Genomic DNA, 25,430 nt, shown 5'->3' with positions numbered 1-25,430 from the left:
GCCCTCAATGAGCTAGGACCAAGTTACTGTACATTGCAAACTCCCTTGTCAAATACTTGCCCTCAAGGACACTGTGCTCATCTAATGCTGGTTTATTAGAGGTTCCCAGTAACAGCCGTAAGAAAATTGTGGACACAGCATTTGTCAATTACGCCCTAAAGCTATTGAACACACTGCCTTTAGATATAAGAGAAGAAAGCTTGCTAAATATTTTGAAAAGAAAGCTAAAAATGTATCTCTTCACTTAAGGCTTTAACTAGCTTTCTCACTATCTTACTGTCTCATTTTATTTATTTGTATTTATTTATTTATTTTTGTATGTATTTTACTTTGATCTTAATCGTGATATGAAGGGGATAGGTAAACTATACCTCTGCAGAGTTTTATTTTATATCTTATGTTACGCATTTTATGTATTCTATTTGTTATCTTAGATCTGAGATGCACTCTATCCCTGTTTTTATGTTCATTTTATTTTATTTATGCACTCTATTACAGTTTTTATGTTTATGTTTTACGTTTATTTTTTTTATTTTTTTATATAAATCACTGTGCATGTAATTTCTTTGTGCACGTAATTTCTTTGCTGTTAAGCACTTGAGCTGCACTGTTTTGTATGAAAGGTGTGATAGGGAAATATGAAACTCTTACTTCAATGAAGTATGTGTACACAGTATGTGTATGTGAAGTATTGTTAATCATTTGCCTTTGTTTGCTGAAGCTGTATTTCTGTATATCTTTGATTCTTAAGTGCTGATGGTTTGTAACTCTGCGTATGTGCTTAAAAGTATACTTTCTGTGTGTGTGTGTGTGTGTAACTTAGATTATAAGGTGTTGACGCCACTTAGTCTGTATATATGTAAGAGCTATGTGCGTAAGAGAAGAAACCTTTTGTCCATGTTTTGGTCAGAGGTGATAAGAAGAGTTGAACTGTACTTGTTCAACCTTGTGTTAAACTGACATCACTCTGTTCAGACACATATGTTCTCAAGGACAGAAACAACCACCCCAGTCCTACACATGGCATGCATTGCACAAGAACATTTGCAGTACTCATCATTTCTAAAACAGACTACAAATAAGAGAAGACTTGAAGAGGAGAGAGCGATTGGAGAGTAGCATTCAGCCTTTTCTTCCTGAAGGTACACTCACTCTCAAAAGAACACATGTGTATGGAGTTTTAACATCATCAAATGTAACTGTGAGTGTGAGTACAGGGTGGGTCGCCCCACGACACGGGCCAGATATAGGCGGTACGGTAACGTAGGGTGTAAAATAGTCTCTGACACAGATGGCTCTCCTACAGACTGTTTACATAACAGGTGCTAAAAAAAATTATTTATTTTTGGGCTTTTTTATGCCTTTATATGTATAGGACAGTGGAAGATATGACCGGAAGCGAGTCGGAGAAGAGGTGGGGAGAGGATTGGGAAATGACATCAGGCCAGACATCGCTTTTTCTTTGATTAAATACTTTACATTAGACATAAAATCTAGAACCATCAGTTTCTTCAGACATGCATTCCCACACACAAATAACAAAATAACCTTTTGTTTTGTTTTCCATTTTTAGACACCTGATATCCTTCTTTGCTGATGGCGGTAAGAACAACTTTAACCTATGTATTCACTTGCAGCCACTTATATAATCTTACAATAGTAGCAAGGTGTGTCTTTCAGGCGCAGTACTTTGCTTTGTCAAAAAAATGAAACTGTCAAGTCAAAATGTGAAAAGACAAAGATTTTTTATGTCTGTGTACATCATAGGGCCAGAAAGAATGTTTCTAAAGGCAAGTAATTGGCTGAAGCAGCGGAACACAGAATTGTAGAGGGAATCATGGTAATTTGTACTCTGCCTTCAGACCTATGTAATTGAAGAACCAATTTGAGTGTTTAGTAATAAAATCGACCTGCTGCAACTTTAATTTGACAATATGCTTTAACCTGTTCAAATGTTTTGGCATTGAAAATATGTGCTACAGCTTGATTTTTCTCATGCACAGGAGCCAGGTGACATGATTGAGATCATCCGAGATACATTCAGTCACTGGGCACTGTATGTTGGTAATGGATACGTTCTTCACCTCACAACAAATGGTGCAGTACACACATCTTATGCTCTGTTGTCTAAATGTACAGGGTCCATTCCCTTCACATAAACATCTTCAACATTCTCTTTATTTTCTAGTGGTGCTGGATCAACTGATGTTATATCCACTGAAGTATATTAATATTATAAAAATAAACGTCATAACCATAAGCACTTGGGCACTGCTGCTTGGGTGTTTTACTGGACCCATCACTCTCTCCCCTTCTCTTCATAGGTGATTCTTCTACTACATCTATCATCTCTGCCATTGGAACTAGGATTGGATTATCTGATACTCGGAATGCTATTGTTAAGAAGCAGAGGCTCAGTGAAGTAGCCTTACATGCCAAATGGTTGGTGGACAACTACCTGGATGAAATGTGCAAGCCCAAATCCCAAGATGTCATCCTGGTTGAGGCAGAGCTCTTGGTTGACCAGGAGATACCATATGACCTTATCTCCAACAACTGTGAGCATTTGATAACCAATCTGCGCTATGGCCAACCAGAGTCCAGGCAGGTAAGCACAAACTGTGAGTCCCACAATGGATCTGAACAGCCTGAACAATTTGTCTGATCTGAGCATTGCCTTTAACCATGCTGTGTGTGTGTGTGTGTGTGTGTGTGTGTGTGTGTGTGATCTGAGTATTGCCTAACCATACTGTGTGTGTGTGTGTCTTTCTATCTAGGTCCAGAAGTTTCAAGGTGGTGTGATTCTTGTAGCGACAAGTGTGGTGTCGGGTATTCTTTTCTTTCTGATACGAAAAATTATTTAAATTATTTGTAATAATTCGGGATTTGCATTGAACTCCTGATTTGAAAAGTTTAAAAAGCATTCCCATATGGGGTGAAGTGACTAAACAGTATAAAGTAGGACAAATGAACACATAATACATAATTATACTGATGTGTACACTGCCTGTGTGTCCTTCATCATATTTATACACTGCCTGTGTGTCCTTCATCATATTTATACACTGCCTTTGTGTCCTTCATCATATTTATACACTGCCTGTGTGTCCTTCATCATATTTATACACTGCCTGTGTGTCCTTCATCATATTTATACACTGCCTGTGTGTCCTTCATCATATTTATACACTGCCTTTGTGTCCTTCATCATATTTATACACTGCCTGTGTGTCCTTCATCATATTTATACACTGCCTGTGTGTCCTTCATCATATTTCTGAGATAAGGAAAGCAATACAGCCGAGAAAACCCATACAATAATCTAGTTAGCAATTCTTTTTGTATTCTATTCAGTTAGCTTTAGCATTTTTAAGATGACAAAAATATTTTGTTGGCTACAAATATGTCCATATGAACGCTTATTGATCAAGTTAATTATTATTATTATTATATATTTAAACTTATAGTTGCATTTAGCCTACAGCTCTTTACCAAATGGTTATACGGGAATAATTGATAATTACTATTGCAGTACTGTCATTATCTTGTGGTCACCCACCATGATATGAATCGATTTAAGGAAACATAGCGGCTGATATACAGACATGTCAGTTATAGGGCTTATTTTATGCACTGTATAACAGTTTTTATGTTCACGTTTTATTTTAATTTGATGTCTATTTTTATGTGAATCACTTTGCATGTATTTTCTTTGTGCACGTAATTTCTTTGCTGTTAAGCACTTTGAGCTGCATTGTTTTGTATGAAAGGTGCTATAAAAATAAAGTTTATTATTATTATTATTATTATTATTGAAAAGTATAATGGAGTTGTCTCCCCCAAGTTTGGCAAATTTCACAACTTTTCATCAGGCACTTCTAAGGGCTGCCATAGGCTCCAAAGCCACCAGACGTAGAGCATGTCGAATCACAGTGGGTGGCCCAAATCAGCCTAAATAAAGACTCTCCTGTGGTCCATGCACCTGCGACTGCTATGTGTTCACACCTTTATGTGTGGGCTGCCTTGAGGTCTCCTCGGTCCCCACGGGATACTGTTACCCGGGCTTTACGCGCCACTCACCCGCCCTTGCCGCCTCCACTATCCGCGTCATTATGCACTCCATTCAAACACTCCAAATGCCATCCCTATTATCTAGCCTATTGATTTCGTTTTTCAGTTATTAATCCTTACTAAATCAGTTATAATACATTTATCTTATGTGATTTGCATAACAGCTGTAAATGCAATGACTTGTGGTTAATTTGAGATCAAATAGTCTAGATTTAAAAGTGGCGAGCCACCTACACAAAAAGAAAGTCAACAATCCCGCTGCCGCCATAGTAACACAGAGAGGTAAAGAGCGTGTGTTGACTGGCGGTATAGACCCCGGGAAACCATGCCTTAACGTCATTGAAAAGCAGCCAATCGTTGACACCTGTTTTGTTGCCTGTATGTTCCTCGCAAACATTCACCTGTTAACCAAAGAAACGAGCAGATGCACCTAATAAGTGGCTGTGTGGTGAGCATCTGTTCAGATCTAGGTCTTTAGGCGTCGGACATTTCTCTAGACTACACCCAAGGACGGATAAAGCTGACGAAGCTTGCTTTCGGCGCCTACAGGGAGGGAAGGCGGACCGATAGCTTCTGATAAGTAGGTTTAAAAATGTCAATTTTAAGTGACTCTGGATTTGAGGACTTCCATAGCCCGTCTCCGCCGCCAACTCACCGGTCTGTCTCGCAGTCGCTTGCAGATGCAGAGCAATGTCCGCTGCTGGCCGACTGGCAGCTATCGCATTATGATGAAAGTTGCTTTACAATTCAGCAACACAACGAAAAGGAATATCTAACTAGGGACTGTTTAAGTCATCAGCCGCAGGTGGGTGTGTTCTCAAGTGTTTTCTCGAATGTATATTTATACAGAAATAATGTATATTCGAGTGTGTATACAGTATAAAGCTAATTTAACACTCTTTTTCACGGACATCGTAGGTAAACGCTGAAGCTCGTTGTAAACTTGTGAGTTGGCTCATCGCTGTCCACAGACATTTCGAGTTGTCCTTCGAGTCCTGTTGTCTTGCCGTGAACATCATGGATCGCTTCTTGGGCACCACTGCGGTGGCGTCTGACTGCTTCCAGCTGCTTGGCGTCACCTCGTTGTTAATCGCCAGTAAACAGGTAGGCACGGCGAGGGTGCTATTAATAGTGGGTTTAAAGGGACTACACAGGCGAATCTGATTCCTGTTAGTGGTGTGCATTAACAAACAAACATAACATCACTCTGACCCAGTGACTCCAAATAGAGCAAACAGCAGATCCTTGGGTCGAAGCACACCTGCACACAGTACAATACAGTTGGGTTGAAAACTGGAGCATGATATAAGCGTGCAGATATTGTGCTCTGGTGTGTTTCTTTATAAAACAATGGAGCTGCAGGAAATTGAAAGCAATGTAGTTGATACTTGTAACCATGACAGCTGGTCATCAAGAACGACTGAAAATCAGCTACTACTTGATTGAATTGTGTGATTGTTCAGGTGGTGATTTTTCTAAAACGTTTTAAATTAAAGAGCACAGGGTTAGGTGGGTCCAAACAATTATCACAATATTGTTATTTACTTCTATAAAATACTTACTGTTGAATACTTTATGTTCTTGGGCATATCATCCAGCCCTGCTAGAGATATGAATACACTGCGGTACACAAAGTACATGCCATAGTCACCTTACTTACAAACTATATTGGTGGGTAGTAGGCAATGGTTCTTATATCAGTCAAGTGCTTAAAGATTATTTACTTGTAGGCCGGTGTGAATGTATCTTTTAAACACTGTAAAAATGGCTTGGCATACAAGGTATGACATATAATTTAGTTTACAGTAACAGGAGACACAGGAGTATAAACAAAGCTGTGTCTTTATTTACAAAGACATAACAATAAGTACTGCATTATTTAATAATAAGTACTGCATTATTTAATAATAATGTATTTATCAGTGATTTGTCATTAGTAGTGAAATACATATTAATGTAATAACCTCACCTGTAACCCTCTTGTCTATGTCTAATGTAATGACCTCACCTGTAACCCTCTTGTCTGTGTCAGGTGGAGGTGTGTTCCCCTCGCATCAGGCAGCTGCTGTCCCTGTGTTGCGGCGCCTTCTCCCGGGAACAGCTGTGTAACCTGGAGTGCCTCGTGCTCCTGCGTCTGGGCTTCAGGCTGGCTGCCCCCACACTGGCCTTCTTCCTGCATCACTACACCCTCTCAGCCAATCACATTCTACCTACGGAGGTCTCAACCAATCACATTCCACGCCAGAACCCTTTCATTTGCAGCCGACCACCTACGGAGGTCTCAACCAATCATGGCCGAACACAGGACTCACTAACCTGTCTAGGCCAACCTCAAGAGCCCGCCGTGAACTACCACGGCTCACAGGACCTCTCCCCCGGCCCTAGCCCCTCACAGCAGCAGACGCTGGAGCTCACGTACAGTACCCACGGAGTGAAGGACCTCCAGTGGGATGAGCGGTGTAGGAGCTTGGCACGGCAGATATGCGAGCTCAGTCTGGCTGACTATGCCTTCAACCGTTACCCGCCATCGGTGACCGCACGGAGTGCCGTGAGCCTGGCACTGGAACTGATGGGGGCGAGCAGCACCTCTCTGCAGGAGGGTTCTACTGTGAAGGGTTCTACTGTAGAGGGTTCTCTTGTGGAGGGTTCCACTGTGGAGTGTTCTACTGTGGAGGGTTCTACTGTGGAGGGTTGCACTGACCTGGCACTGCCACAAGGGGGAGACATTGACCAGGATCTACTTCAGAGCTGCACAGAGAACCTCAAGCTCCTTGTGTCACTCAATCACATGGCATTGCAGGCTCTAATGGATCTTTAAATTAACATTTGGGGGGGTTTTAAGTTTTATTTTGTATCTAAGGAAATCCAAATTTACTTGAAGAAATAAGTCAGAATGATATGGAGGTGTTGGAAACTCATATGCTCTCTTTAGATTGTTAACATAAGGGTCCTGCCAGTATAATGGTAAAAGTTTTTTTTTATTATTATTGCATGTTACTACAGTGGCACCTCAATTTGAAGACTTCACTGAAAATCTCACACGTGACAGAACGGTTCATCTGGATCCTCAGTGTGACTACTCTGTGTGGGCCTAGACACTCACACAATGGGACATGCCGCTGTTGTCCAAACCTCAGAATAGACATTAAGTTATTGGTAAAAGTGTTTCAGTTCTATCATTGCAGATTTTATTTAATTAACAACTTCAAAGTCACATTTTGTTGTATATCATAGGAAGACAAAAAGAAAGATTACATCATCACTTGAAATGTATTAGTTTTAGGTTTCATTATGTATCAAAGACTTAAAATGTATATTGTATATTTCAGTATCGCACATCATTTAAATAGGTGATATTCAGTTGAAATTAAACATTGACACTATTTTTTTTATTTAAACAAGCTTCATGTATTCATTTTAAATCCCACAGATTTGATTTGGTGTTGTCATATGATAGGCATTAACAGTATTGTTGTGATAATGCAGAAGAGCTACGCGCTACCCTAGAATAATAAGGTTCTATCTGACATTTTTGTCAAAATTGAGTTATTTACATATTCCTATTCTGGCATAATTTATGAACATTATTTAAGGTGTTTAAAAAAAAAAAAAAAAAAATTGAGTGTTTTATTCTGAAAAATGTGCCCCATTTGTCAGTTTTGGTGTATGCAATGCTAAAACTTTAAACCTCAATATCTCAAAACTGACCTGAACGCAGATAGAACCTTATTATTCTGAGGTAGCGTACGGTTTGTAGCTTTCGCTTGCACAGATGACAGTGATGCAGTCGGCTATATTTTTTTTATCATACTCAATCAAAGTGTACTAACAGGCCTATCATACTTAATCAGAGTGTTCTAACGGGCCTCCGAAGCAGTCATCTGGGTAGTTGGCTAAATGGAGTGCCTCGTCTTCTCCTTGTCACCTGGGGAGTAACTCCTGTCCTCTCCGACCCACTGAACAAGAAGTGCCATCCGAGGTCTACGTCTGATTTTCCCCACGAGGCAAAGCTCATGGTTTGTCAGAAGGTACCATACTGCGTCCTCATGATTGGTCAGAAGGTACAATAATACTGCGTCCTCATGATTGGTCAGAAGGTACAATACTGCGTCCTCATGATTGGTCAGAAGGTACAATACTGCATCCTCATGATTGGTCAGAAGGTACAATACTGCGCCCTCATGATTGGTCAGAAGGTACAATACTGCGTCCTCATGATTGGTCAGAAGGTACAATACTGCGTCCTCATGATTGGTCAGAAGGTACAATACTGCGTCCTCATGATTGGTCAGAAGGTACAATACTGCGTCCTCATGATTGGTCAGAAGGTACAATACTGCGTCCTCATGATTGGTCAGAAGGTACAATACTGGGTCCTCATGATTGGTCAGAAGGTACAATACTGCATCCTCATGATTGGTCAGAAGGTACAATACTGCGTCCTCACTAAAAACTGTGAGCATTTTGTAAACGTCTGCAACAGCAATCCAAAATCTAGGCAGGTATGTATGCGCTGTCCTGATACTCAGTGCCTCCCAACATGATTTTAAGTAAGGGGTAGAGACAGAATAGTGCCCTTTGAACACATGTTTCTGTTTGTCTTTGTAAGTACAGGATGTAGTGGAAACTGCAGAATTGAGTACTTCTCTACAGGTGCTTTTCTTTGTGTCTCTTGGACATTCTCTTACACTAATCAAAGATTATCATTTAACTATCTCAATAGTGCCCTTTAGCATCAGTGCACAAACTACCTTTCATCACCTGAAAGAAAAAAAACCTGATGTTTTTATGTAGCCATCCAAAATCAAATGTCTTTTTAAATTAATACAGTTATTATGTACATATTAAAAACTACATTTGACTGTAAAGGACATAATGCATATACTTAATAAAACGGCATCTAATGAATACAATTTCTAATGCAACACTAAAAGCCTCCAAGCAGACTGAACAACTCTAAAGGAGTCAGAGAGAGGAGTCACTAACCAGCGAAAGGAGTCAGAGAGAGGAGTCACTAACCAGCGAAAGGAGTCAGAGAGAGGAGTCACTGACCAGGGAAAGGAATCACTGACCAGCAGGGAAAAGGAAAGATGTGCTGGGTTTAAACCAATGGGTATGCAATGACACAATCAGTGACTGACACATACACAAACAAATGGGTTCGCAATGAGTCAATCATTCTGTAACGTGGATAAGTGTCAGATTAGTGTTCTTCATTCAGTGCGCTGCATCGATCCTCCTCATCTATCCTCACTTAGTTAACGATCGGTTAGTCTGGATTTTTTACATTACAAGGACATTTTACAAGAACACTGTTAGGCGAAAATTCACACTTGTGTTTTTATTCAATATGAATATCGGGCTCACTCTTACGTTGGCAGACAAGAGAGAGGCACGGGCTCACTCTCATCCTGGAGGAGAGAGAGAGAGAGAGAGAGAGAGAGAGAGAGAGAGAGAGAGAGAGAGAGAGAGAGAGAGAGAGGAGAGGGAGAGAGAGAGAGAGACAGAGAGAGAGACTCCGTGTTCACTCCCACACTGCAGCAGATGAGAGAGAAGCAAAGATAAACACATCACACAAGGTTTACATAGGTTGAAGTTGGCGTCCTTCAACCTTCTTATCGGCCCTTGCTTACGCACGCACGTGCACGCACATACTCTCAGACTCAGACTCAGACTCAGACAAGGTCTACTTCTAAGCACATATACAGACAGAGGCGTCTGCACATAAGAATCAAAGTTGTACAGAAACACCGAAATGCCATGTTTCAATACACAGAGACATATAATTAATACAAAGTCAGTGATTAATACACACCCATACCTGATTATATATATATATATATTTCACAATTATATCATACCTACTCGAGTTTCACATTTCTCTATCAGACACTACATTACATTTACATCATATTAAAATTCCCTGTTAGTTTATCCCAAAATGAACTTGTTCACTGGGAATGAACATGGTTTTGCCCTCAGATGATCACTGTTGGACACCAGTAACACCTCTCTAGACTCTTCAGCCCTCAGAGGATCACTGCTGGACGTGAGTGTCACCTCTCTGGACGCCCTTAGCCTGGCAGAGGATCACTGCTGGACGTGAGTGACACCTCTCTAGACTCTTCAGCCCTCAGAGGATCAGTGCTGGACACGAGTGACACCTCTCTGACTCTTCAGCCCTCAGAGAATAAGGGAGCCCAGGTCTCCAACAGAACATGTGTTGTGATCACAAATGACCCATAGTCTTCAACACACTCCATCATGGCTCAGAGGGAGATCAGGAGAGAGAGAGAGAGAGAGAGAAAGAAAGAAAGCAGAGAGAGAGAAAGAAAAAAAGAGAGAAATTACATTGAATTGTATGAAATTTAGAAAAGAATAGAAGAAAAAAATAGGATATAAAAAATATGTTAAAAAAAAAAAACGTAAACATAGTGGGTCGTAAGTTGAGATGACATAAAAGGCTGTATGTGCAGTTTGAGCCTGAAGGAGCCCAGGTCTCCAGTGGAGGAAGACTCCTCTCCTCTCCCTCATCTCATCTAATCTCACTCAACTCCTCTCCTCTCGTCTCACTCATCCAGAGTCTCCAGTGGAGGCAGACTCATCTCATCTCTGTCTGCAGAAAGAAATGAAAAGGAACTGTTAGGTGAAAATTCACTCAAGTTACCTCGGGCTCACCCACAGCTCGAGGATGAGAGTGAAGCAATTTTAGTCACACATGGGTTACAGTATATATGTTAAGATTATGTAACGCTGATGCCATAGGCCTTTTTCAGCAGAGATAGACACATGTCGGCCAGGGTCTTCCTATGTTTATCCTTGCTTCGCTTTCTGCCATGTACTGAATACTGTATAAGTCAGGAATGGCAAGAAGGACAGTTTAACCTTTCCTATCACACCTGTGCCCATGCACACATGAACAGAAGGTTTGTGTCTTACGCACTTAGTTCTTTTACGCACATACACAGACAGGGAAGCGCTTACAAATCTTTAAAAAGTTACACACAAGAACACAGAAAAGCCATGTTCCAGTTACACAAAGGCATGTGGTTCATACAAAAGGTATTAATTAATACAAAAACATTAATTAACACATACACACATATTCTATGGTCAGTGTTTCACAATTATTTCTATCAGAAACATCAGTTCAAGATGACATTATTTCTAAGTATAGTTATTAGAGGCTGTGCAGCTATCTGAGGCTCAAACTATCCTCCATGTCAGGAATAGAATTATCTCTGCAGACCGTCTGCCTGAACATCCCTGAATCACATGGAATACTCATGTACTCAAGTACACCCATGGCTCATCCAAATCTTCAACTGATGTAATGTCCGTTTGAGTCATGTAGGTGTAGGTCATGTAGGTGTAGGTGCAGGGACGTGCACAGGAGTGGGCTAAGGTTGCTTGGGGAACTGCCCGTTTGCTTTGCCTTCCTAACCCTAAGTTGCCCCTCCGAAGGATATATATTAGCAAGGGCTAGTGAGAGTTTAAAATTATATTGGCAACATTTGCGATCAGATGACGGGGAGTGGCAGCGGCGGTTAGTGAGAGTTTAAAATTATATTGGCAAAATTTGCTATCAGGGGACGGGGGCGTGGCAGTGGCGGTGACAAAAAAATAATGTGTTGCCCCTTTTTCCCAGGGCAGAACAACTGCCCTTCAAATTCCTGTGCACGTCCCTGTGTAGGTGTAGGTCCAGTAGGTGTAGGTCATGTAGGTGTAGGCCATGTAGGTGTAGGTCATGTAGGTGTAGGTCATGTAGGTTTAGTTGTAGGTCATGTAGGTGTAGGCCATGTAGGTGTAGGTCATGTAGGTGTAGGTCATGTAGGTTTAGTTGTAGGTCATGTAGGTGTAGGTCATGTAGGTGAAGGTCATGTAGGTGTAGGCCATGTAGGTTTAGTTGTAGGTCATGTAGGTGTAGGTCATGTAGGTGAAGGTCATGTAGGTGTAGGTCATGTAGGTTTAGTTGTAGGTCATGTAGGTGTAGGTCATGTAGGTGTAGGTCATGTAGGTGAAGGTCATGTAGGTGTAGGTCATGCAGGTGAAGGTCATGTAGGTGTAGGTCATGTAGGTGTAGGTCATGTAGGTTTAGTTGTAGGTCATGTAGGTGTAGGCCATGTAGGTGAAGGTCATGCAGGTGAAGGTCATGTAGGTGTAGGCCATATAGGTATTATTCATATGAACACCTCTTACTTACAATGGCAGAGGACACAGTCAAGGTCAGGGTCTACCTTTGCTCAAATCCACTGAGAGATCCTCAGAGATCCCCAGAGAACTCACCTGAGAGCTTCTATGTCTGCCGAGACATCCCGAAGCACACTGGACAGCAGCTCCTCTCTCTCAGACAGACCGTCTAAAAGAACTAGGACACACACACACACACACATACACACACACACACACACACACACACACACACTGAGAAACATGAGAGATCAGAAGTATTTGAGGACAAGAGGTTTGGCCTGAAAGCAGCATCTTCATATAACTCACGCATGCAACATGACAACACATGCAGTCCTGGTAAGTGCAGGACACACACATAAAGTCACTCACTAACCAAGGTCTTCGACCATCTCCTCCATCTCCTGTCGGTGCTTCAGGTACATTGGCCACACGTGGCCGTCAAAGTAGCCCTGAGGGTCAGGAGGGTTGTAAACCCTTGAGCTACCAAAGAGAGGAGAGAGAGTCAGGAAGGCTATGCAGAAGGGGAGGATTTGACAGAAAGAGATGGAGAGGCGGGGAGATGGAGAGAGAGAGAGAGGGAAAGAGAGTGGGAGAGAGAGATGGAGAGAGAGGGGGGAGAGAGGAAGAGAGAGAGAGAGGGAAAGAGAGAGATGGAGAGAGGGGGAGAGAGAAGGAGAGAGGGGAGAGAGATGGAGAGAGAGAGGGGAAGAGAGAGGGAGAGATGGAGAGAGAGGGGGAGAGAGTGGGAGAGAGAGAGAGATGGAGAGAGAGAGAGATGGAGAGAGAGGGGGGAGAGAGGAAGAGAGAGATTAAGAGAGAGAGATGGTGAGACCACATCTTCCTTTACCTCCGTCTCTGCTTGCAAGTCTTGTAGGGGATCTGCAGAAAGTATCTCCTGTTCATCAATTCATTCAACGGCCTGTCAGTCAAACAAAGTAAACAATCAAACTCTCAACAACAAGCCTTGCTGTTACTGAAGTACACGTCACATTCCTAAAAATGGTACCAGTGAGGCCTTCACTGGAACACTGGAGTCTAGGGGAAGGGAAGCCCTAATGGAACACTAGAGTCTAGAAGAGAGGCCCTAATGGAACACTAGAGTCTAGAGAAGCCCTAATGGAACACTAGAGTCTAGAGAAGCCCTAATGGAACACTAGAGTCAAGAGAAGCCCTAATGGAACACTAGAGTCTAGAGGAAGAGAAGCCCTAATGGAACACTAGAGTCTAGAGAAGCCCTAATGGAACACTAGAGTCTAGAGGAAGAGAAGCCCTAATGGAACACTAGAGTCTAGAGAAGCCCTAATGGAACACTAGAGTCTAGAGGAAGAGAAGCCCTAATGGAACACTAGAGTCTAGAGGAAGAGAAGCCCTAATGGAACACTAGAGTCTAGAGAAGCCCTAATGGAACACTAGAGTCAAGAGAAGCCCTAATGGAACACTAGAGTCTAGAGGAAGAGAAGCCCTAATGGAACACTAGAGTCTAGAGAAGCCCTAATGGAACACTAGAGTCTAGAAGAGAGGCCCTAATGGAACACTAGAGTCTAGAGAAGCCCTAATGGAACACTAGAGTCTAGAGAAGCCCTAATGGAACACTAGAGTCTAGAGAAGCCCTAATGGAACACTAGAGTCAAGAGAAGCCCTAATGGAACACTAGAGTCTAGAGGAAGAGAAGCCCTAATGGAACACTAGAGTCTAGAGAAGCCCTAATGGAACACTAGAGTCTAGAGAAGCCCTAATGGAACACTAGAGTCTAGAGGAAGAGAAGCCCTAATGGAACACTAGAGTCTAGAGAAGCCCTAATGGAACACTAGAGTCTAGAGGAAGAGAAGCCCTAATGGAACACTAGAGTCTAGAGAAGCCCTAATGGAACACTAGAGTCTAGAGGAAGAGAAGCCCTAATGGAACACTAGAGTCAAGAGAAGCCCTAATGGAACAGTAGAGTCTAGAGGAAGAGAAGACCTAATGGAACACTAGAGTCTAGAGGAAGAGAAGCCCTAATGGAACAGTAGAGTCTAGAGAAGCCCTAATGGAACACTAGAGTCAAGAGAAGCCCTAATGGAACACTAGAGTCTAGAGGGTGTGGGACGGGAGGTACAGAGAGAGAGAGAGAGAGAGAGAGAGAGAGAGAGAGAGAGAAAGAGGGAGAGGGGAAGAGAGAGAGGGAGAGAGAAAGAGAGACAGAGGTGGAGAGAAAGAGGCGGAGAGAGAGAGAGACAGAGGGGGAGAGAGAGAGAGGGGGAGGGAAAGAGGCGGAGAGAAAGAGAGGGGGGAGAGAGAGACACTTGCCTGTAGTTGAAGATGAGGAAGCCCTCGATGATGAGCACAAACACCTGCTGATCAACTGCATGGGGGAGAAGATGACCAGCGCCACAATGAGATGCCATGAAGGCCCGTGGGTCCTGACGCCAGGCCTCTACCTCCTCCATCATCCTGTCCATGTGTAGTGCTGACAGCACTGCACACACACATGCGTGCAAGCACACACACACACACACGTTACATACCAAAATCACATGTCCATACTACTACCATCCACCACACCGCATCATATCACATCACATCCACCTCCTATAAAACCTCACATAACAGACACAAACACACAACAGACACAAACACACAACCACACATAGCACAGCACACACACACACAAATATCACTATAATTTAACATGTTTAAACCGGTAATGACAAAAATCACTATAAATTAACAGGTTTGATGATAAATCTCATATTATTAAAATACCACTTTAACGGGGCCTTTGGGGTGGTGGTGTTGGGGGGTTATCTAATGAGTTTCCATTTCTAATGAATTTCCATTTTTGTATGTGTTCAAATTAGACACAAAATAATCACAACCTGACATACCCGAATTATTGTAATTAATTGATTTGTCACACATTAAAAAATGATGGCATTGGTACATTTCCAATTAACTGTCCAGCTCTACTTCTTGCACCACTGATTTAAAACCTTGCTTAAAGCAAACTGCTGAACTTTGAACTTTACTCAAGGGACATGTCAGGGGGCCTGAAGAGTCCTAAGTCCTAAGGGTGAGTGTGTGTGTGTGTGTGTGTGTGTGTGTGTGTGTGTGTGTGTGTGCATGCGTGTCCTACTGTCATACTGCTTGAATCCATGGCTATCCACAGGAACCACGCTGTCATCCTGCAGACACACACACCAACAGCACAGTCATTATGAGTCGATATATATGCATTTATTTATTTGTGTGTGTGTGTGTGTGTGTGTGTGTGTGTGTGTGTGTGTGTGTGTGTGTGTGTGTGTGTGTTTGTGTGTGTATATGAGTGCATTAGACTGGGTGGGGTTAAGTGCTGTATATGCATGTGTGTTGTGCACCTGTACCTTAAAGAAAGTGTGTGTGTATGTATGTGTGTGTGTGTGTGAGAGTGAGTGAGTGAGTGAGTGAGTGAGTGAGTGAGTGAGTGAGTGAGAGTGTGAGTGAGAGTGTTTGTGTGAGTGAGTGAGTGAGTGAGTGAGTGAGTGAGAGTGTTTGTGTGAGTGAGTGAGTGAGTGAGTGAGTGAGGGAGGGAGTGAGGGAGGGAGTGAGGGAGTGAGTGAGGGAGTGAGTGTGTGAGTGTGTGAGTGAGGGAGTGAGTGTGTGAGTGTGTGAGTGTGAGTGTGTTTGTGAACGCGCGTGTATGAGTGTGAGCGCACCTGTGTGTGTGTGTGTGTGTGTGTGTGTGTGTGTGTGTGTGTATGATGTACCTTTACCTTAAAGAATGCGTCCTGGGCGATGACACAGCTGTTGGGCAATCGCTCCAGCAGAGCTTTGCTAAGAGTGCTCTTCCCTCCATTAGTCATTCTAGGAGAAGAGACGCCTCATTAAACATAAGAAAGAGGTGTATTGATTTCTAGAAAACACACACACACACACACACACACACACACACACACACACACACACACCATAATTCAGTGAATGAATGAATCAAACTGATCCATAGTGAGATTAACAGTGAGTTGAGATGAGGTGATGCAAGTAAGTGATCAAGAGAGGGCTGATCTGATTCTGTAGGTCCACATGTCTACCACACACAGCTTGATTGTGGACGCAATTCTATTTTTTTTTTAACATGAACGGACTAGATCGGCCTGACCAGGTTGAAAACAAGATCCAGCCAATTCAACATCGGTACCATCTATATCTGTCTCAGAAGCTCGGTGTTAAAACTCAATTTAAAAGGTTACTTAAATTGTACTCTTTACTACAGATTGATTAGACAGAAATAAGTTATTTTTAAAAACGTTCGGTTAACATCTGTGTTTGAAACGGTTTGTATTAAATTGTCAACACACGACCTGAAATCACGTGTTCTGAACTGCGAACTTGTGGCGGTGTTGAAGAAAGACTTCATGTTTTAAGTTTGCAAGGATAAGTAGCCTACTCACCCACCAATCCCGATTATTAATGTTTTCATGACTGTCCACAAACTCTGCCTGCAACCTGTTAAGGATCGGACCGTATTACAACGGTCCTTTTTGTAAGGCAATGTTTAATAAGGACCCGCTATCTTAAACTATCTTTTGCTAGTCCTTCTGGTACCACAACAGCACTCTTGAGGGCAAGTTGTTAGCTCTCCATGCACTGCAGGTCTTTCCTTTAGCCTACTCCCCAGTCTCCACCCACAAGCTCACTACCTAGCTCACTCCAACAGAGACACTCGCGTTGGGCGTCATCTGGGGGCCTGTATGTGGGAGGGCCGTACTGTTTTTCGTCCATTCCACAAGGAATGTCTGGGCTACACCCTGGCCCGCCTACACGCCATACAGCCACTAGATGGCGGTATTGTCTATGAAGCCAGGCCGAAAATCAGAAAGTAGGGCCTGCATTTTTACATTTTCATTGGTCACAGCATACGTGAGGCCTTAGCTGCACAGGCAATACACACACTCACTGGATATCTAGGGCCAAATGTTACCCCCAGGATGCTGCGCTCGTCTAAGCACTGCCGTCTGTGCAAATACAGCAATCTAGACTATTCTCATTCAGTTCCAGGTCGGTGGAATGAGCTGCCTATAGCACTACCAGAGCAGGGGCGTCCCTCTCTACCTTTAAGAAGCTCTTGAAGACCTAACTCTTCAGAGAGCACCTCCCTCCCTCCCTCACTTGCACTTCTACTAGAACTTAGCTTGCACTAACATTAGTTGAATTCCTGCATTTTAAATTGGGGTAAATAGTATTTATTGTTATACCAGGTCTCTATTGCTCGTCACTCGATTGTTCTCTCCCTTGTTCGTCGCTTTGGATAAAGGCATCTGCTAAATTACTAAATGTAAATTATCTACAGACATGTAGACTGTAGATTACACAGAAAGTTATCTATATGTTTAGCCTATAGGGTAGGCTACATTACGTTTTTAGTAAGCCTACATTCTGTTGGTAATATTAAGGTGTGCGTGAATTAGGCCTACTAATGATGACCATAACAATAACAATATATTCTATATAAATATAATAAGAGCCTAAATATGTCAATTTCGCATTACTAGGGACTTTCACTAAAACCGTCCTACTCTTAAATTGACCAATCAGTAAGGATGGCACACCCATGGGTGGCTGTAGGTTTGAATTTTCTGGTCGTCTAGTGGCCAGGAACTCAACGTGAGGGCGGGCCTTAAATGCACAGGACGCTACCTGCGGCATGGTGGCATTCAGCAACGGAGCCTAGCCTATATAATTACTATGCTTGCGTGTTAAATGAGAGAACTACTACGTCAAGTCACCAGAGAATAAGAAATCTCCGACCCAGTCCTCTGCTCTACATCACTTGGGTCTGCCGGTCTGGCTACAAGAGAATAGGCTAGAGGTAGGCTAAAAGGGAAGTTTCGGTTAGTGAAAAAAATCCTGCGCACAGACTGAATAGCGGGCATTTGTCCAAGCGTTTGACTGTGTAAACTCAACAGGTGTCGAAGAGCAGATGCTTGAAGGTGGCGTGGTAGCTACACGGCACCTGTAGCGTTTACATCTGTATTTTCATGATTGCCTACAGATGTTGACTGAATCCTCACATCTGGGACTGGCTTGGTGCGGAGATTTAAACACATTGAAAAGTTTGATTGTGTTTTTCGGTGCTTGCTCTAAAACGGCCAACTAAACACGAATATAAAAAGGAGGTCCCATAAGACCGATGTTGCACTGAACGTAGCTATACGGTGGATAAAAAGTGACCAGAGTCGCCTTCAGAGCAACCTCACAACGACCTTCGTTTTAATCTCCTGATAGCCTATCCGTTGCCAGAGTCAGCAGTTCCAAACAGTAGCAAAAAACCTGTGGGCGAAGTTTCAAACGGACCGCCTTCTGGGACACCAAGTCTGCAACTTTGTGTCTGGTTGCTCAGAGAGATTTCGGCTCCTGTGGTGACAGAGAGAGCAGTGGCTGTCTGCGAAGAAATTTAAAAAAAGCTTGAGTCCAGCCGAAACTTTCTCCCAGACTGGACTGTTGTCCCGGCGGTGACCGGCAACATGACGGACAGCATGACCGACATAAACTACTCAACCTTGGACGAACCGGCTCTACGGAATTTGGTGAGTTGAGTTTTCGTACGTTAGAGGAAGCAAAGTGAGATGGAAAGTTAATGCTATACCCCAAATGCTGCTTTTCCTTACTGTGCATACCAGGGCTCACATAGGTTGTCTATATGACAACTTAAGACCGTTTGAAGCTCGGGGGATTCGCAGCACCTGCTGGTAAAAGACACCGGCAGGCAGATGACTCCGTTTTTTTACTCTATGGATGCGTTTGCCGGGCGCGGGAGAACGTTGTGTTGAGATTTTCCTCTGTGGAGAGATGGCGGCGGATAGCCTATATGTGCTTGAATCGCCGCAGAGGGAGTGGAGCTTGCGGGCTGTATAGCGTGCATGGGAGGGGATCTCGAAAGGGTTTATGTGTTCTACCGGAATTCCCAAACTAAACAGGGCATGACCGGAATGGCAGCAGACTTCTGGCAGGAAATGAGATGCGGACTGACGTCTCTATACGTGTTAAATCTGCCTCGCACACTCATTTTTCCATACCTCTCCACTTTTCCAGTTCTTCCCCCTCCAGTTCTTTCTCTCTCTCTCACCCTCATTCATGATAACCCTTCACTCGCAGGCAGGCAGTTATTCGTGGAAGAGAGTGGAAGCGAGGTTGGGTTTCCATATGTGATTGTGGAGCAAACAGATTACTTTGAAAATGTTAAATATTTGCTCTCTCATATGCCCTAGGCTCTAGTTAAGTGCACGTTCAACAGTAGTACACACACACGCACACACACACACACACACACACACACACACACACACACAGCAAATCACACATTCCCCCATTCCCCATCACAGAGGACGGGGGTCTCAGAGTCACAGCCTGCCATCATGTCTCAGTGTCCCCTGGAAGCAGGTGGGAAACACACACACACACACACACACACACACACACACACACACACACACACACACACACAACTACACACACACACACACACACACACACACACACACACACACACACACACACACACACATACACACATAGCTGCTGTTAAAGGTTGCTGTAATCCCTTCGCTTCTTCAGATCTTTTAATGCAGTAAACAGACTCTTTGAAAGATGTGCACTGGCTGAGCAGGTGGTTTACCTCATCCAGCTGACTGTCTTCACTGGTCTGCTGTCACACATGTTTACATATTTACAGGGGTCATACTTTTATATCTTTAGGGGTCATATTTACATATCTTTATGGGTCATACTTACATATCTTTATGGGTCATATTAACATATCTTTAGGGGTCATATTTACATATCTTTATGGGTCATACTTACATATCTTTAGGGGTCATACTTACATATCTTTTTGGGTCATACTTACATATCTTTATGGGTCATATTTAAATATCTTTAGGGGTCACATTTACATATCTTTATGGGTCATATTTACATGTTAACATATCAGTGATTCTTGAGACCTGGGACAAAACATGTCCGGGACATAAATCACAGTTTTTCATCTTAAAATGTACATAATATGTTTTAAAAAGCCTCACCAATCTCATCAACAGGAAAAGGGTAGCACAACAAAGTGTGTTTTGTTGTTGTCTAACATTTAGTTTTTATTCTAAATGATGTGATATGTGACCAGTGCCTCCAAAAACCCATGTCCGAAAGCAGGTCACATCACACTCCAATGCTTTAAAAAGTCTGAAAAGTGACATAAAATTTAACTTTATCTATATCATATGTAAATAACATAGTATTTATTTCACAGACATTAAAACAAATAATTTTGAAACATTTTTAATATACTTTCTGGTCAGTTGAACATGTGTCCAGAGTTTTTGTCAACACCATCAGACTTTTTTAAATTGGGGAAAAAATCAGGAATAATTTAGGACAGCATTAACTCAAAGGACCCCTTTCCTTCCTCCTTGGTCTTCCTGGTGACATGAGAAAATTTGAGCTCTGGTAAGTTTTTAATAATACTTTGTTTTTCATATCTATTTACTAATATGCACACGTCACAACCATAGCGTATCAACTCCAAAATGGCTAAAGAGTCAACATTAGAGTAAAATGTTCTGCAATCTAGTGTTTATTTATATAGATTGGCTGGACCATGATCAACAGATGATAAACAAGATGGCTCCTGTGAGAATCTTGTGTGATATAAGGAGAAATGTACTTTTTTTGTCAACACCATCAGACGTCAACACCATCAAAACACCATCAAACACCATCAACATTTGTGTCTGATGGAGTTGACTTTCTCTGATGGTGTTGACTAAGGCCATTTTAGTGTCCATTTTAATCATTTTAATGCTGTTTATGCCAAAAATATCACTTCCTATGGATTTTTATTGCTATTTCAGTTTCATGTGTCGAATTAAATCTAGTTTAGATATAGAGTGTCAACTCCTTCAGATATAGTATTTTATAGTTTAAAAAAAAAATGGTATCTGTTTCATTCCTTGAAGGATATTTGTTCAAAGACTAACACATTTCCAATGTAGATGTGTATTTTTAATGCTTAAAAATGTCTCTGTTAAATCTGAAGGTTAAAGACAAATGTAATTCGTGGTATGATTTCAATTCTACTCATTTAACATTGACTTCTTTGGCTCTACACTTTTGTTTTTAATTATTTAAAGACCTGTGTACATTATAAGGGGAACTGGGAAAACTAATGAGTACAAACATTTCTGATAAGATCATTTAAAATCATTTCCATAAGTCTATTTATGTTTATGATGGTGTTGACAAAAATCAAGTGCTGACCCAGCAAACATTCAATTAACATAAAAAATGTACAACTGGGAGGTTGAACCAAAACATGTTTGGATAGACAAAACTTCATTTGACAGAAATGTAATCATATATTTTGGAAGTTATCCAAATATTTTTTGGGAAAATCAAAACCTGTTTTGTCCCTTATCTCAAGAATCACTAATATCTTTATGGGTAGGTTTTCCATGTTTTCCCTGAACGGCTGTTTTCCCTTTTCTTCCCATGCCCTCTGCCACACACCTAGTATATCCCTGCTACATGTTCAGCTGGTACACCTCCACAATAATATGTAACAACATCCATCACAATATATTACAACCTCCATCATGATATGAACCAACATCATCATAATATGTACCCCTACTGGGTCCGCATCACTGTAGGTCCCACAGGACGGCCTCCTATACATTCCAGCAATACGCTAAATGTGTAGGCGCTCTACACATCCCTTTAAGCATCACATGTGTGGCACATTCCCTTTAATCAGCGCATGTGTGGCCCCCTACACATCCCTTTAATCAGCGCATGTGTGGGTCATCCCTTTTAAGCAGCGCATGTGTGGCGCTCTACACGTCCCTTCTAATCAGCGCATGTATGCTAAATAATGTAATAACTATTGATGCATTCCTCTTATTCGGTGCTCACTGCCAAGCACAGTAAATGTTTGAACAGTTGATCTAGCTAATCCATATCTCTACTGCACTGTCACTCTAGCCTGATATTTTCTCTTGATCGGTTGCCATGACGGAAGCTGCTGTTCTTCAGATCCAGCCAGAGTAGCCTGCAGAACCTCAGCCTAGTCGGCCGTGAATGATTGGTTGGCTCACCGGTGCGAGCGGCTCCGGACTGAAGCTGATGACTGCCGAAGTGCACAGACCTCTCGCATATCTGGACCGTAACACACACACACACACACACACACACACACACACACACACACACACACACACACACACACACACACGATCTATCTGGACACGTCATACTAAAATCATGGAGGGCAAAGAAGACATCCCACGAGAAAAGCCTTTCTTTCTCTTGCTCTTCCTTTCTCTTGCTCTTCCTTTCTCTTGCTCCTTCTCTCTCTTGCTCTTCCTTTCTCTTGCTCTTCCTTTCTCTTGCTCTTTCATTCTCTTGCTCTTCCTTTCTCTTGCTCTCTCTCTCTCTTGCTCTTCCTTTCTCTTGCTCTTCCTTTCTCTTGCTCTTCCTTTCTCTTGCTCCTTCTCTCTCTTGCTCTTCCTTTCTCTTGCTCTTCCTTTCTCTTGCTCTTCCTTTCTCTTGCTCCTTCTCTCTCTTGCTCTTCCTTTCTCTTGCTCTTCCTTTCTCTTGCTCTCTCTCTCTCTCTTGCTCCTTCTCTCTCTTGCTCTCTCTTTCTCTTGCTCTCTCTTTCTCTTGCTCTTCCTTTCTCTTGCTCTCTCTCTCTCTTGCTCCTTCTCTCTCTTGCTCTCTTTCTCTTGCTCCCTTTCTCTTGCTCTCTCTTTCTCTTGCTCTTTCATTCTCTTGCTCTTTCATTCTCTTGCTCTTCCTTTCTCTTGCTCTCTCTCTCTCTTGCTCTTTCTTTCTCTTGCTCTCTCTTTCTCTTGCTTATCCTTTCTCTTGCTCCTTCTCTCTCTTGCTCCTTCTCTCTCTTGCTCTTCCTTTCTCTTGCTCTCTCTTTCTCTTTCTCTTCCTTTCTCTTGCTCTCTCTTTCTCTTGCTGTTTCTTACTGTATTTTCCCTCTGAAGCTTCTATGTCTGTGTTTCCTTCTTGACCCCCCCATTCAGTGTGTTTTTTTGCTGTGTCAGTTGTGTATGACCCAAAGCACTCCCTGTTAACTAAACTGCTGACTGCTTGAGGCTTAGAGGGGTGTGTGTGTGTGTGTGTGTGTGTGTGTGTGTGTGTGTGTGTGTGTGTGTGTGTGTGTGTGTGTGTGTGTGTGTGTGTGTGTGTGTGTGTGTGTGTGTGTGTGTGTGTGTGTGTGTGTGTGTGTGTGTGTGTGTGTAACCCATCCCCATTACACACCCTCTCAGACAGATGTGTAACTGACTTGTCCAACGAGGTTTAATCCTCAGTCATCCACAGAGACATAGAGAAGGGTCGTCATGAGAGTGAGTGGGGCTGAGTCATCGTACACACACACACACACACTCACAAACTCACCAAAGCACTAAGAGGTTGAAAGGATAGGAAGGAAATGTGTATGCTGATGTATGACCTGTCGGTTGAAAATGCACAAGCTCGCCGTCACAGACTGGACCTGTCTAAGGAAGCTGAGTCACCTCTCATTCACGCTCCCACACACCCACTTCATACACACACACACACACACACACACACACACTTCATACCCTCATACTCCAGCCTGCATCTCGATTTTTCCCTTTTCTGGAAAAGGCCTTCTGGAATGTTCCACTATCCTCGCGGATCACATTCCTAGCAAGCAATCTCACATCCCATCACGCACGCGGACGCACGCACGCACGCACTCGCACACACACTCGCACACACACTCTAATGCCCTGTAAGGTTCATACTCCAATTAGTGTGTGTATTTGTTTGTGTGTGTGTGTGTTCTGAATAGAATAGAGAACCTGAGTGAAGGAATGTGATGTGTAAATGAGATCAAGGCGTGCAGACTGGTGAAGTGTGTGTGTGTGTGTGTGTGTGTGTGTGTGTGTGTGTGTGTGTGTGTGTCTGTGTTGACATGCTTCTGAGGTGCTGTGGATTCCTCACTCAGGCACATCAGTGAATCAAATCAAGCTAGAAAACCCCTGAATCTTTTTGTTCTTTGTGTTGTATGTGTGTGTGTGCGCGTGTGTGTGTGTGTGTGGGGGTGTGTGCGTGTGTGTGGGGGTGTGTGCTGGACTAATGAAATATGGTTGAGGTCCATGTATGGGAAAAGCATTGGGTGAGAAAACTATGCACAGGTCATTGGCCTTAGCCATCCTCTGTGTGTGTGTGTGTATGTGTATGTGTGGTGTGGTGTGGTGTGGTGTGGTGTGGTGTGTGTGTGTGTGTGTGTGTTTGTTTGTGTTTGACGTGGCCTCTCTTTTTCTTTCTCTTTCTTTCTTTCTTTCTTTCTCTCTTTCTTTCTCTCTCTCTCTGTCTCTCTCTCTCTCTCTCTCTCTCTCTCTCTCTCTCTGTTGTGCGCTTGCCTGGGTCAGTGTTAGGTCTGCATGGGGTTAAATCCATCCTCCTGCCACTTCACAGTAAGTCAGAGCCCGTTGGTGTTTAGCCAGTAAGGTAATCCTCACTGAGAAATTGCCAGTGATTGGTTCTGTTGGCTTTTCCAAATGAGCTGTTAGTCTAACTATGGAGTTTTACTGTTCACCATATAGATGTTTCCTCAGCTCGTTCGCTCGTAACGTTTAAATTGAGCCGTGGTTTTGAACCCTCACCAACTCCTGAGTCAGAGTCATTATTTAGCAAATTACGCACATGAGGAATTTATAGTGTCAATTAATAGTAACAAATTAGACTCTTATTTTTTATTTTAAGTTGCTCAGCAACTTTTGAGCAAGCTCAGTGGAATGCTCATGGATATTCAAATCTCAAAATCTTGAAAGAAGGCTGCCCTTCACGTCAGGACATCTTACTGACCTTGACCTCAGCGTGAAGTCACCGCGTGTGTGTGTGTGTGTGCTGGTTAAGTTGTGTGTGTGCTGGTTAAGTGTGTGTGTGTGTGTGTATGTGTGTATGTGCTTGTGAAGTGTCCCTATAGTCACCAGCGTACACTTCACCATGAGACTAGATCCCCTACAGGCCTGCCTAAGCAGACAGCGACCACTATGCCTTTGCTCCCATGGGTATGCCCTCCTACAAGAAACCTTCTGAACGGACTGCGTAGGTGATCGGTTGATGTGGACCCTGGCGTTTATCGCAGGCTTCACTCTACGAAGGCGTTCCTTAACCCT

At 42.8% G+C, this 25,430-nt stretch overlaps 3 protein-coding genes across 3 annotated transcripts in view; 2 read left to right on the top strand and 1 right to left on the bottom strand.

The window, feature by feature from the left end:
• Positions 1-4,663: 4,663 nt before the first annotated feature.
• On the top strand, positions 4,664-6,889 carry ccno (cyclin O; the record flags this gene model as incomplete). The annotated part of the gene is made up of 4 exons (XM_080851949.1): positions 4,664-4,876; positions 4,990-5,175; positions 6,104-6,289; positions 6,518-6,889. 4 exons carry the CDS (start codon positions 4,664-4,666, stop codon positions 6,887-6,889), a joined length of 957 nt encoding a protein of 318 aa, XP_080708075.1.
• A 5,464-nt stretch (positions 6,890-12,353) lies between these two features.
• On the bottom strand, positions 12,354-16,699 carry nmrk1 (nicotinamide riboside kinase 1; the record flags this gene model as incomplete). The annotated part of the gene is made up of 7 exons (XM_080852440.1): positions 12,354-12,439; positions 12,638-12,744; positions 13,112-13,183; positions 14,551-14,719; positions 15,377-15,425; positions 15,993-16,083; positions 16,671-16,699. The coding sequence occupies 7 exons, from the start codon at positions 16,697-16,699 to the stop codon at positions 12,354-12,356; spliced, it is 603 nt and encodes a 200-aa protein (XP_080708566.1).
• A 1,888-nt stretch (positions 16,700-18,587) lies between these two features.
• smtnb (smoothelin b) overlaps positions 18,588-25,430 on the top strand; it is a 66,979-nt gene continuing 60,136 nt past the window's right edge. The window contains exon 1 of the mRNA XM_080851947.1: positions 18,588-18,806. Coding sequence (XP_080708073.1) covers positions 18,744-18,806 — 63 coding nt within the window. The 5' untranslated portion in view covers positions 18,588-18,743. The remainder of the gene's footprint in view (positions 18,807-25,430) is intronic.

The sequence above is a fragment of the Sprattus sprattus genome (assembly GCF_963457725.1).
Source record: "Sprattus sprattus genome assembly, chromosome: 15".
NCBI classification, from domain to species: domain Eukaryota; kingdom Metazoa; phylum Chordata; class Actinopteri; order Clupeiformes; family Clupeidae; genus Sprattus; species Sprattus sprattus.
This window is presented reverse-complemented; position numbering and strand designations above follow the sequence as displayed.